At 37.4% G+C, this 12,357-nt stretch overlaps 1 protein-coding gene across 1 annotated transcript in view; it reads right to left on the bottom strand.

The window, feature by feature from the left end:
* Nucleotides 1-12,357, bottom strand: part of LOC144967957 (uncharacterized) — a 125,404-nt gene that overhangs the window by 19,696 nt on the left and 93,351 nt on the right. The window contains exon 6 of the mRNA XM_078905763.1: nt 7,044-7,258. Within this exon, the coding sequence (XP_078761889.1) occupies nt 7,044-7,258 (215 nt within the window). The remainder of the gene's footprint in view (nt 1-7,043; nt 7,259-12,357) is intronic.

Below are 12,357 nucleotides of genomic sequence, written 5' to 3' on the forward strand. Positions count from 1 at the left end.
ATGTCTTGCTGTCTAATCAAATTTGCCGGTTCTTAGCGAGAGCCTATTAATTAATGGATGTAATTACGATGTGAATGGATTTGCCTATTACCTATTCTATTATACATTGCTTTTTAGAGTATAAAATATATTATAAATAATTGAGTTTTAATACAGCGTAATATCCACTAAACGGGCTCAACGCGCTTTAGAAAGTGTCTCTGACCAACAGCAACAAGGAGAACAAGACATGACGTCTGTTAGGCGATATTACATTATTTTCTGACAGAAACAAAACTGCTACAGGTATTCATTTTACACTTGAGTACGATGAAAGAATGTGAGTAAAGAGCCTTTTCTAAGGAATCAACTATGCGCCGAACCCAGAACCCTCCGATCCGAAAGCAAGTGTCATACCACAAGATCACACAGCCGCACAGTAAGAATGAATCATTCTTAAAAGAGGTCGGGAGGTTCCGATAGCTCAGTTGGTAGAGCACTAGCTTCATATACAAGATGACCGTGATCGATTTGGGTGAAGACACCTCCATTCCATCCAGCTGTGATTGGGAAGCTGGGTCTTTTAGTCCTTGTGGAAAGTACTTTGTGATAGACAAGCATCCTATCCAATAAACCATATGTGTTCACTAGAAATAGATAGAACACATTAAAACACGATGTAATTAAAATACAAACACATTTTTTTTCTTTCACAACAAAGGGATTACTATTAAAAGATATTAAGAAGCAACACCAATCACAAATGTTTTTAGAAATGAAAATGGCCTCTTTGATAACATTGTTTTACTTGTCTATGCTTATAACTTTTTATTTCTATTAAAAGCAAGGATCAAACACCCAAAGCATGAAAAACATCAAAGGATTCATGTTTATTATTAACATACTATTTAACAATCAACATAGCATCTCAAGGAGAGAGGAACAAAAACCAGATAAGATAAAAATAATCAAAAAATAAATTTACGTTAAAAACAAACAAAAAGTTATGAAGAAATTCAAACGATTTACTTTTAGGTTTACATTTAACATAATAAAAATTAGACTCTGCTGTTGTGGAAAAAATGTTTTATCTAAATAAAATAATTTTTGTTATAAACATGGCAACACGAATGCTTCTAAGTAGTAGAATATAAATATAAACTTTGAAATGAATTCTACAAATAAAGAAAATAAATTCCGACTCTTCCCTTTCTTCTTCTTCTTTCCCTCCTCCTCTTCTTCTTCCTCCTCCTCCTCTTCATCCTCCTCCTCTTCATCCTCTTCTCCTCTTCATCGTCCTCCTCTTCATCGTCCTCCTCCTCTTCATCCTCCTCCTCCTCCTGTTCCTTCTCCTCCTCCCTCTTCTTCTTCTTCTTCTTCTTCTTCTTCTTCTTCTTCTTCTTCTTCTTCTTCTTCTTCTTCTTCTTCTTCTCCTTCTTCTTCTACTACTACTACTACTACTACTACTACTACTACTACTACTACTACTACTACTACTACTACTACTACTACTACTACTACTTCCTCCTCAATATCTTTTTATACCACTCTTCATATTAATCATTTGATAAGACGCATCATGATTTCAAGGAACTTAGGCTAGTGTACACAAAATAATCTGACAAGCAATTATTCGGATTTGTTTGGAGGGACTGCGCGTTTCTGTCATAAACCCGAGAGACAATTATGCAGTAAATGACAAAACTCTGTATAGTATGATTGTTGCTATGGAAACTACTCTCCAGTATTAAAAAATATGATAAATAAGTTCACCTTCCACCTCTATCGCAAATACGTCATGCGATCACCGCGATCATCACAGAATGAATTAAATAACTTTCATGAGCATTATCGCCGGTGAGAATTTAAATAAAATGTCCAGAATTTTTTTTTTACTGACATCTATTTTAATTTATCTAATTAAAAAACCCACGATCCAGTTGCGACATACCACTGGATCAAATAGGATAAGTACACACAAGGTCATAACATATTAAATCTAATATTTCTACTCTCACTCCCCATTAATTGTAAAATTTAATGGTAACACGTTTACAATAATTATTAATGACGTCAGATCATCTGGAGTTAAATCTCACTAAAATTAGATTCTTAAAAAAGAAGTAAGGTAATGTAGGGAAATTCCACACCCAACTTTTTCAGTTTATTGTCATAACGTTTCTATTGATGAGGTGATCACACAAACAGAATACAAATATCCCACGGCCAATCACTCTTGGATTCTGTACAAATAAGATTTTTAAAAAGAACAACACTTAACCTTTAAACGTTTTTGGACAAGTCTTTTATTCAAAGATGACGAAATCGAAATCAATACAGGGGTAAAATAAAAGATTTGTTACACTGTTGCGTTTTGGGATCCGAACTTTGTTCACAACGCGCACTCGTAAGCTCGTGCAGCGGCTGGGTACACATCCGGATTCCAAAGAGCAAGAGTGTAAGAAGCGTAAATTGTCGAGTATTGTCTGAACGGAAGTTAGACAGACCGTTTATACGTCTTCATCCTTCCCATATTTTGTATCGCCCCCTACTCTAGACAAATTATTTTAAATTGTTGGAGTGGTGGTGTGACATTGGTTGAATGGTTGGAGTCTAAAATCATTTCCCCTGCTTTTGTTAAGTGAACTTGTAGGTCAAGACAACATTGGTATATTCAATATAGGGAATCTGACTAGTGGCCTTGAATTTAGTGCCCTTGTTTTATTTGACATATCCCCTTCTTATTAATTCAGAGGTTGAATCAATTTAGGAGAGGCATCACTGGATCTATTTATAGGGGATTCGATTGCCTCACACGCAAACGAATCCGTTTCGATCAGCTGTCCAGCCGGATTTTATTGACCTTTCAGCCCCCCCCCCCCCACCCTCCCCCACCCTGGTGTCATTGGGAGAATGGATTTCCTAAATCTATCAAAAAGAACTTTGGGAAGGACAAGTGTTCTCTCTAAAGGTCAACAAGAAAGGATTGCGGTTTAACGCTTCCAAAACCGGGATTAACTTTGACTACAAGATTGTATAGCTCCTAAGACTCCATCCATGGCTGAATGTAATCCACTTTCTGGTTCGGTGGGAAGTTCATGGCTATAGATAGAATGAAGTAGACGTCATTCGTGTCTTTGTTATTGTTTTTTGCCATTCGCAAATATTGAGTAATTCTCACTAAACTGTATTAACCAGACTATGAAAGGTTAAGGGTTACACATAGTTTTGAGTGTTGGTTCGTTATATAGATAGAATGCGCTTGGCCAAGGAGTTCACAACATTGCCATCCGGAAGTATAACGGACCAACACACAAACTCTGTGTAACCATGAACTTTTATAGTCTGGTTAATACAGTTTAGTGAGAACAACTCACAAACGCGGATGGCAAAAACAATAACAAAGGCCTGAGTGACGTCATCTGCATACTATCTATTTATTTCCGGATGGCAATGTTGTGAGCTTCTTCGCCAAGCGCATACTATCTATAAACCAGTATCCTATTCTGTCGTGCTCTTACAAAAATGACGTATTAAAAATTTTGGCCAGAAAATTTATCCTTCACATATTGATCGATTTGCAAAAACTCATAAACCTGGGAATTCGCAGTTATTAATTACAGTTATCGCCAAGATGAGGGCTATTTTAATATTTAATATTTGAAGGACGATTTTTCTGGCCAAAGTCTTAAATACGTATTCTTTTTTAACAGTACGGCAGTATTGAGAGAAGGAGGAGATAAGAATATGGGATGACAACAAAGAAAAGATGAGAGTTTCTCTATATATCCATCAAAATAAACCTTACAAAATATGTAAATAAAAATCATATTTGTAACCGATCGTTTCGAAAAGATGTTTTGTTGGAAAAACATGTCGCTTACAATCTTATTTCAAACTCAATTTAAAATTAAAACTTATATAATTGCTTTTATTTGGGAGAATATGTAGTTTTTTTTTTCTTATACACAAAAAAAATCCTGAATCTCCTAACTCTGTATAGATAGTATGCCCTTGGCTAAGAAGCTCAAAACATTGCCATCCGGAAGTATAACGGACTAACACACAAAACTATGTGTAACCATGAACTTTTATAGTCTGGTTCATACAGTTTAGTGAGAAGTACTCATAAACGTGGATGGCAAAAAACAGTAACAAAGACCAGAATGACGTCATCTTCGTTCTATCGATAGATAGTATGCGCGAGGCTAAGTAACTCACAACAAGTCATCCGGAAGTATAACGGACCAACACAAAATTCTATGTGTAACCGTAAAAGTTTTTTTTGTCTGGTTAATACAGTTTAGTGAGAACTACTCATAAACACGGATGTCAAAAAATCCGAGACCCGAGTTACGTCAACTTCATTCTATCTATAGATAGAACGAAGTTGACGTCATTCAGGTCTTTTATTGTTCTAGCCTACCATTTTTATGAGTAGTTCTCACTAAACTGTATTAACCAGACCGTTCAAGGTTACCCATAGTTTTGTGTGTTGTTACGTTATTTTCGGCTGGGGAATGTTGTGAACTATTTGGCTGAGCGCAAAGCATTAATACTTCGATTTCAGCTCATAAAAAAACAATCTCGTTCATTCCACCCGTAGCCATCGTTAACTTTACGAAGGCCACGGACAGACTGATGCGGTGGATCACGTTATAGATAGTTCGAAGATGACGTCACTCAGATGTTTGTTATTGTTTTCTGCCATCCGCGTTTATGAGTAATTCTCACTAAACTGTATTAACCAGACTATAGATAGAATGCGCTTGGCCAAGGAGTTCACAACATTGCCATCCGGAAGTATAACGGACCAACACACAAACTCTGTGTAACCATGAACTTTTATAGTCTGGTTAATACAGTTTAGTGAGAACAACCCACAAACGCGGATGGCAAAAACAATAACAAAGGCCTGAGTGACGTCATCTGCATGCTATCTATAGAAAGTATGCGCTTGGCTAAGAAGCTCATAACATTGCCATCCGGAAGTATAACGGACAAACACACAAAACTGTGTGTGTCCATGAACGTTTATAGTCAGGTTAATACAGTTCAGTGAGCATTACTCATAAACGCGGATGGCAAAAAACAATACAAAGACCTGGGTGACGTCATCTTCGAACTATTTATAGACAATCATGGTTACACATAACTTTGTGTGTTGGTCCGTTATACTTCCGGATGGTAATGTAGTGAACTTCTTAGCCAAGTGCATACTTTCTATAGATAGTATGCAGATGACGTCACTCAGGCCTTTGTTATTGTTTTTGCCATCCGCGTTTGTGAGTTGTTCTCACTACACTGTATTAACCAGACTATAAAAGTTCATGGTTACACAGAGTTTGTGTGTTGGTCCGTTATACTTCCGGATGGCAATGTTGTGAACTCCTCGGCCAAGCGCATTCTATCTATATGGAACGGAATTGACGTCACTTAGCTCTTTGTTTTTAGCCAGTCATTTTTATGAGTAGTTCTCATTAAATTGTATTAATAGGACTATACACGGGGTCAAGGTTACATAACATTTTGTATTTTGATGGGTTATAACCGGCTGTCATGGTGTTGTGAGTATTTTGGCTTAACGGACAACATCAATAGTAACCATACTTTATACGTATAATATAAGGTTCCACATTATTTTGTGTGTTTGTAAGTATATATCCGGCTGGCGGATGCTATGAGTAATTATCATAAATGCATAACATGAATAATAGTCGTGTAATCAAGTATCAAGTCTGGGCAGGGGAGTACATACTGTGTCTTCTATCCCCTTATATCTGTTTCCCAACATGCTTTCTGTCTTTGTCTTGGAATGAGATTACTTGGTTTTGTCCTGGTCCTGGCCGGATCCCCGGGCTGAGAGGGAAACAGTCAAATGTATAGTTAGTTTTGGGAGATGATATTTTTTTCATTGTAAATCATCTCTCTGTTATGCACTGTATTATGCTTTCTTTATAGATAGTACGCAGATGACGTCACTCAGGCCTTTGTTATTGTTTTTGCCATCCGCTTTTGTGAGTTGTTCTCACTAAACTGTATTAACCAGACTATAAAAGTTCATGGTTACACAGAGTTTGTGTGTTGGTCCGTTATACTTCCGGATGGCAATGTTGTGAACTCCTTGGCCAAGCGCATTCTATCTATATTATATATGATTTGTAAAACATTTGAGTGTGTTCCTCTTAACGGGGACCTGTGCTTCTGTCTGGATGAGACTTTTAGTGATCTCAAACTAAGTACTTTGATAGAGTGCTTTTGGAATCTACACCTGTTTCTTATTTGAACAAATTCCCCTTTGTCTTCCCTTTTCTTGGATGCTTTATTGTAATTCTAGAACTTTTTACTATCCCATTTTCTTCCTTTTTACTGGCGCTGATATGACCTTAATGTGTTGCAAGCGCCGTAAAACCCTTAAAAACAAACAAAACAAAAGTCATCAAGTGTTTTTATGTCATGGAAACACATTTTATAACTGATAGAGATAATTGATTTCAGGTTTTCTGACATGGGTGTCCCGATAGCTCAGTTGGGAGAGCACTCGCTCCACAATAAAAATGACTGAGATCGATCCCGGGTGCAGTCGACATTTTTGATGATGCGCCGAGAAGGTAAGATAAACTTTTTAGATTTAAAAAATGGAAATTACACTGTGTTCACAATATCTTTCTCTCTCTCTCTCTCTCTCTCTCTCTCTCTCTCTCTCTCTCTCTCTCTCTCTCTCTCTCTCTCTCTCTCTCTCTCTCTCTCTCTTTCTTCGGAAATTAAAATAATAATTTAAAAAATCAAGACAGGGATACTAACAAAATTTGTGACTGCAGAAGGAATAAAGTAATTATGATATCTTTGTTTTGCTACTTTTATATGGATGATCCTATCACTTCCTCCTGATTTGGCCGAAAAAATACGACAGACCATCATCATATCCAAAGGGCAGTAAGCACTTGCTATTGTCTATTTCACGCTATTGAAACCGGGATAATCTCTGGTTCCATGGGCCTAATGGCTCGGAAGGACTACGTTTTTTTTTGTGAATGGTAGTCATTGAAATAATCATTGCTTACCTTTGTGATTATGACTCGAAACAACAAATACAAGTCAAACGTTAGGAACGTAATGGAAGGAAGACACAGAATGAGTAGAAGATCCACGATGCTCATTATCTCCATGGCTTGCTCGTTCTCGCGGATCACAATGCATATATCTCCTGACGAGGTCGGCACGGAACTGTACGTCCACGTCTTGTAAGAGAATAAAGTGAACGACAGAATGGCGAGACCTGTGAAATCACAACAAAATTAAGAATGATATGAGATGATATGATTTGATATGCTATGTGTTTGATATTATTATTTGACATGATATTGATATTTTGATATAATGCGATTTGATATGATATGATATGATATGATATATGATAATATCGATTTAAAAGTTTTACAAATAAACACATATACAACTCCATTTCTATATTTTGGACAATACTCATTGTGCTTCACACTTGTTGTGTTTGTTTCTTTTTAAAATGTGTGTATCAAACAGTGCCAGACAAAGCATAGAGGAAAACACAAGTAAAAAAAAAACCCCAAAAATCGGCCTGCCTCGATTTGGTATCGAACCGCAGACCTTCTGACTACCCGATTGCAGTCTGACCGGTAATCAGGAGGTCTGGGGTTCTATCCCCAGTCGAGGCAGGTAGATTTTTTGGGATGTTTCTCTTTTTCTTGAGTGTTTCTCTCCGACTTGTCTGACACTGTTTCATATTCACTTTATCAGATCTTTATCTTACTCCAATGCTTGCTCTCGAATTTGTCACTTTGATTCTTTTTTTTTCGTCGAGCAGACCGTAGCCAACTACATTTCCAATGGGAGCGATCTATATTCATGTTTTCGTCCAACCTAGAGTCATCTATCACATGATTTGTTGCTGTACAACGATTGGACATTTCTCAATAAATGTAAACACGCTGCTTTGTTTATGAAAGTTGTAAACATACTCATGAGTCATGCTGAGTAAAATGACCAATTGTGACGTTGGAAATTTCTCAAACTGTGAACACTTTTCACTATGTGGGTCATTTTGAGGATACTTTGTAATGTGACCAATGACTTCGAGCACATGGAAAAGTAATAAAGATCATCCCCATTATTTGTACCTCGAACAGGCCATTTAATGGTATCTTTTATCATCGTTATCTTTGTTCGGCTATGTGGTCTTGTGGTATGACACTCTTTTTAGGATCGGAGGGTCCTTGGTTCGAGCTTCTCTTGGCGCATTGTTGAGTCTTTGAAAATGAAAAAAAGACTCTTTACTCACATTCTCTCACCGTACTCAGGTGTAAAATGAGTACCATGAACAGTTTTGTCTCTGTCGGAATAAAAATCGTACTATCGCCTAACAGGCGTCATGTCTCGTTCTTTTTGGTACGTGATGATGTTGGTCAAGAGGGACCCTTTGCCAAGCGCTTTGAGCACGTTTAGTGGATATCGCTCTATATAGTAGCTCAACATTTTTTTCTTTATTACTCTAAAATAATTAGTCATCAGCTTTGTTGTCAGTTCTTCGCTGCGAGCTAAGTCGAGTTGTTTAATCAGTTAACTGAAATACTCTGAGAAGACACGTATTCAATAATTTGACATGAAAAACTCGTCCAAATATCGATCGATTCAAATGACCCTCATCTTGGCAAAAAAATAAAAAAGACCAAAAAAACTTAAACCTGGAACTTCGCCGAAATCCCAAGTTTGAGAGCTTTTGCCAAGATGACTTACTTAGACTTAGATGCCTTTCGCGTCTCGACCGAAAGATCGGGTCGCCTTGGCTGTTTCCAGTATTTCCTGTGTGAGGTGTCTCCAATATTGCCGGTCCTCTGCTAGGGTTCTCATATTTTCAAGGTCCCCTGCCGTTATGAGACTAATGCTTTGTCCAAGTGTTGTGAGGTTTTTGTTTAGGATCACAGGGAGTGTTGTGATCGGTCTTCCTCTGAAAAGGTTCCCGTATTTTTGGAAGTATCCCGACATGGCTTGGTTAGCTGGTATGTTTTTGTCCCTGCGTAGTATGTGACCGAAAAGTTGCCATCGTTGTTGTAAAATGTCAAGGGAGATTGGTCTTTCTTTTGTGACCTTATAGAGTGATTCATTTGAGATCTTTTTTGGGTATTTGATGTCCAGTACCCTTCTTAGCTGTGTGCGATGGAAGGCATCCAGATGTTCTTCTTCGGATTTTGTCAACGCCCAAGTGCCGCAGTTATACAGAAGTACCGGTTTTACCAGAGCACGGTACAGTTTCAGTTTGGTTTTTCTCTTTATTTTGTCACCTCTAATCCATACATTGGTGAGTTTACTGAGTGTGGCGTTTGATAGCTGTTTTCTTCTTTGTACATCCTCGGTGTCTCCAATTAGTGAGCCGACTTTCTTTGTTCTTTTCCATTCCTCTTTGTTCCTCGATATTGTTGTAAATTCGGTTTTATTGGCATTGACTTGGAGGTTATATTTCATGAGGGTATTTTGTATGCTGTCTATATTTGCTGGTGTTGATCCAATAAAATCGACATCATCTGCATAGGCGATTTCTCTAGGGATTGCATTCTCAATTTGAGTCGTTGGTTTTGGAATGACTTTTCGAACTTCTTTCAGAGCGTGTTCTATTGCCAAGATGAGGATCATGTTAATCAATTGATGTTTGAAGGGCGAGTTTTCTGTCCAAATTTCAAATTACGAAGAACGGTAATTAAACTGGTTAATGCCAGTAATAGACCTCTTGTGACATCAGACTATTGAATCCAATTATTTTCTCATTGCTCAATATCCCTGGAGTCTCAATCAGCTTTGAGAGTTTTTGATAAGATGAGCATTTTTTTAAATTCATCGATAATTGAAGGACTAAGTTTCAATGTACGGCTTTGTGGTTTAGTGGTATAGGGTACAGTCGCCTTCGGATAAGAAGGTACCGTGTTCGAGTCCCGCTCTGAGGCAATACGAGACCTGTTAGGCAAACTTACAATTTTTCTCCAACAGAAACAACGCTGTTAAAGGGTAGGTATTTATTTTACAACTGATTACGGTGATAGAATGTGAGTAATAAGAATTTTGCAAGGATCAAACTTTGCGCCTCTCAGGGTGGGACTCGAACACTGATCCTTCCGGTCCGAAAACGAGTGTCATACTACAAGACCACATAGCCGCACGAAAGGTTGTGAAATATGAAATTTTCCAACTTTACTATGCGTTAGGCTTTGCAGTCTTGTGGTTTAACACCCGACCTCTGACCTGCAACTCGACGGTCAAGTCCTTGGATTTTTGACCCTTTAAAGGTGACAAGTTCAACAGAAGCAAAATTAGATACGAGAAAGCCATTAATAAGTCCAACTATGACACTGCAATAATATCCCCCTCCCCCCTCTCGCATTGTTACAAAATAATGGAAGGATGATATATGATGAAAAAATTAGCATTTTTCCCAAAATGTATATTCCATCCGACTGTTCCAGGCGGGGTTCAGGCCAGACCAAATTATTTCATTCCAGTACAAGGACACGAAGGCACATGGTAAGATCATTAATAGTAGCTATAGATAGAATGCGCTTGGCCAAGGAGTTCACAACATTGCCATCCGGAAGTATAAAGGACCAACATACAAACTCTGTGTAACCATGAACGTTTATAGTCAGGTTAATACAGTTTAGTGAGAACAACTCACAAACGCGGATGGCAAAAACAATAACAAAGGCCTGAGTGACGTCATCTGCATACTATCTATAGGAGGATATCAAGGACGTGATCTGATGTAAAATACACTGGTCCAGAGGTGGTCCACGTGACCCAATCTTAAATAATGATGATAATATGACCTAAACATTTCTGTTTTCTACAATCTGAAAAACACAATGCAAAAAATAAAAAGAAATAACAAAAAAAGCAACTACAAAACAAACAAACAAAGAGCAAGCAAACATCGCTAATTTCAGTTTTCTACATTAATACGTGTTTACCATCATTGAAAAATACGCAGGTCGTCCATTTTAAAAATAACCCATCAACTTGTTTGTTTTTATCCTAAGCTTAATTAACTTAGTTTGCGTCTTCGCTTCCATCTCCGTCTAGATTTCCTTCATGTCTATTTGGAGACAGCCTTCTCTGTCAATGATAATGTAAAATCTTTGTAGGTTTCGCTCACGCTATATTGTTTTCCCTGACAAAACCATCTTTTCTCATTTTGATCAGAGAGTATTTACCTTAGATATCGATAGTTGTGCGGCTATGTGGTCTTGTGATATGACATACTCACTTTCGGATCGGAAGGTCCTGGGTTCGAGCCTCTCACGACGCGCAGTTGAGTCCTTGGAAAAGGCTCTTTACACACGTTCTCTTACCGTACTCAGGTGTAAAAGGAGTACCTGGCTATTAACAGAGTTGTCTCTGTAAAAAATGTAATATCGTCTAACAGGCTATATGTTACGTATTGCTGTTGGTCAGGGACCCATTATAAAGCGCTTTGAGCACGTTTAGTGGATATTATGCTATATAAATGCTCTAGTTAAATTAAGATGTAAACAAAAAGTCTAAACCTTAAATATATTTTAACGTAAAAGAAAAATGGTAGTCCTTCACAGTCCATCGAGCATGAGTTTATCCCGGTTTCTTTAGTGGGAAATAACTGGCAAAAGCTTTAGTTTGTTACCCTTTGGATAGGACGCTAGTCAGTCGCAAAGCGCTTTCCGACAGAGCTATTAGTTATTTATATAGCGCTCAATTTCCACATAAGTGCTCAGCGGCGCTTTACAATATTAATTGTCATTTAAACATTCATTCTTTGACAATTTTGAGAATACATATGAAGAAACAAACACATACACATGCATATACACTCAAACACAGATACATTTACATTCATGCACGAACATACACAAACATAATTACATCAATATTACTCACTAACATTAGTAACTTATTCTAATGAAAGACATTTGAATTGATCAATTGCAAAAAAAAAAAAAAAAAAAAAAAGAAAGAGAACAAAAACAAAAACAGAAACAAAAAAAACCAAAACAACAAAACAAGCAACAACAAAAAAGTTCAATAAAACAGTGGAAATTGTCAGTCTGAACTTAAAACAAAACTGGAATTTAATAAACTTAAAATCAAAATTCGATTTAAGGCGTATTCTGTTAGCGAAACTCTTCGTAAGTTCTGGAAAAAAGTTCTGCCTTAATCTTAAGGTGTTTTTTGAAAGATGATCCTCAGAGTAGACATAGTATCATGGAAATATCAGTATAGGGAATGAGATTAGTGATTGGACGTCACTCATAGTCTGTGACATCACCTGCGGAAAAGTTATTAGAGAGAGAACGTCATGTTGGTTGTGTGCATGCTTCAAGC

The sequence above is a fragment of the Berghia stephanieae genome, chromosome 3, assembly GCF_034508935.2.
Source record: "Berghia stephanieae isolate SIO BIC M18660-M18661 chromosome 3, UCSD_Bste_1.3, whole genome shotgun sequence".
NCBI classification, from domain to species: Eukaryota; Metazoa; Mollusca; class Gastropoda; order Nudibranchia; family Aeolidiidae; genus Berghia; species Berghia stephanieae.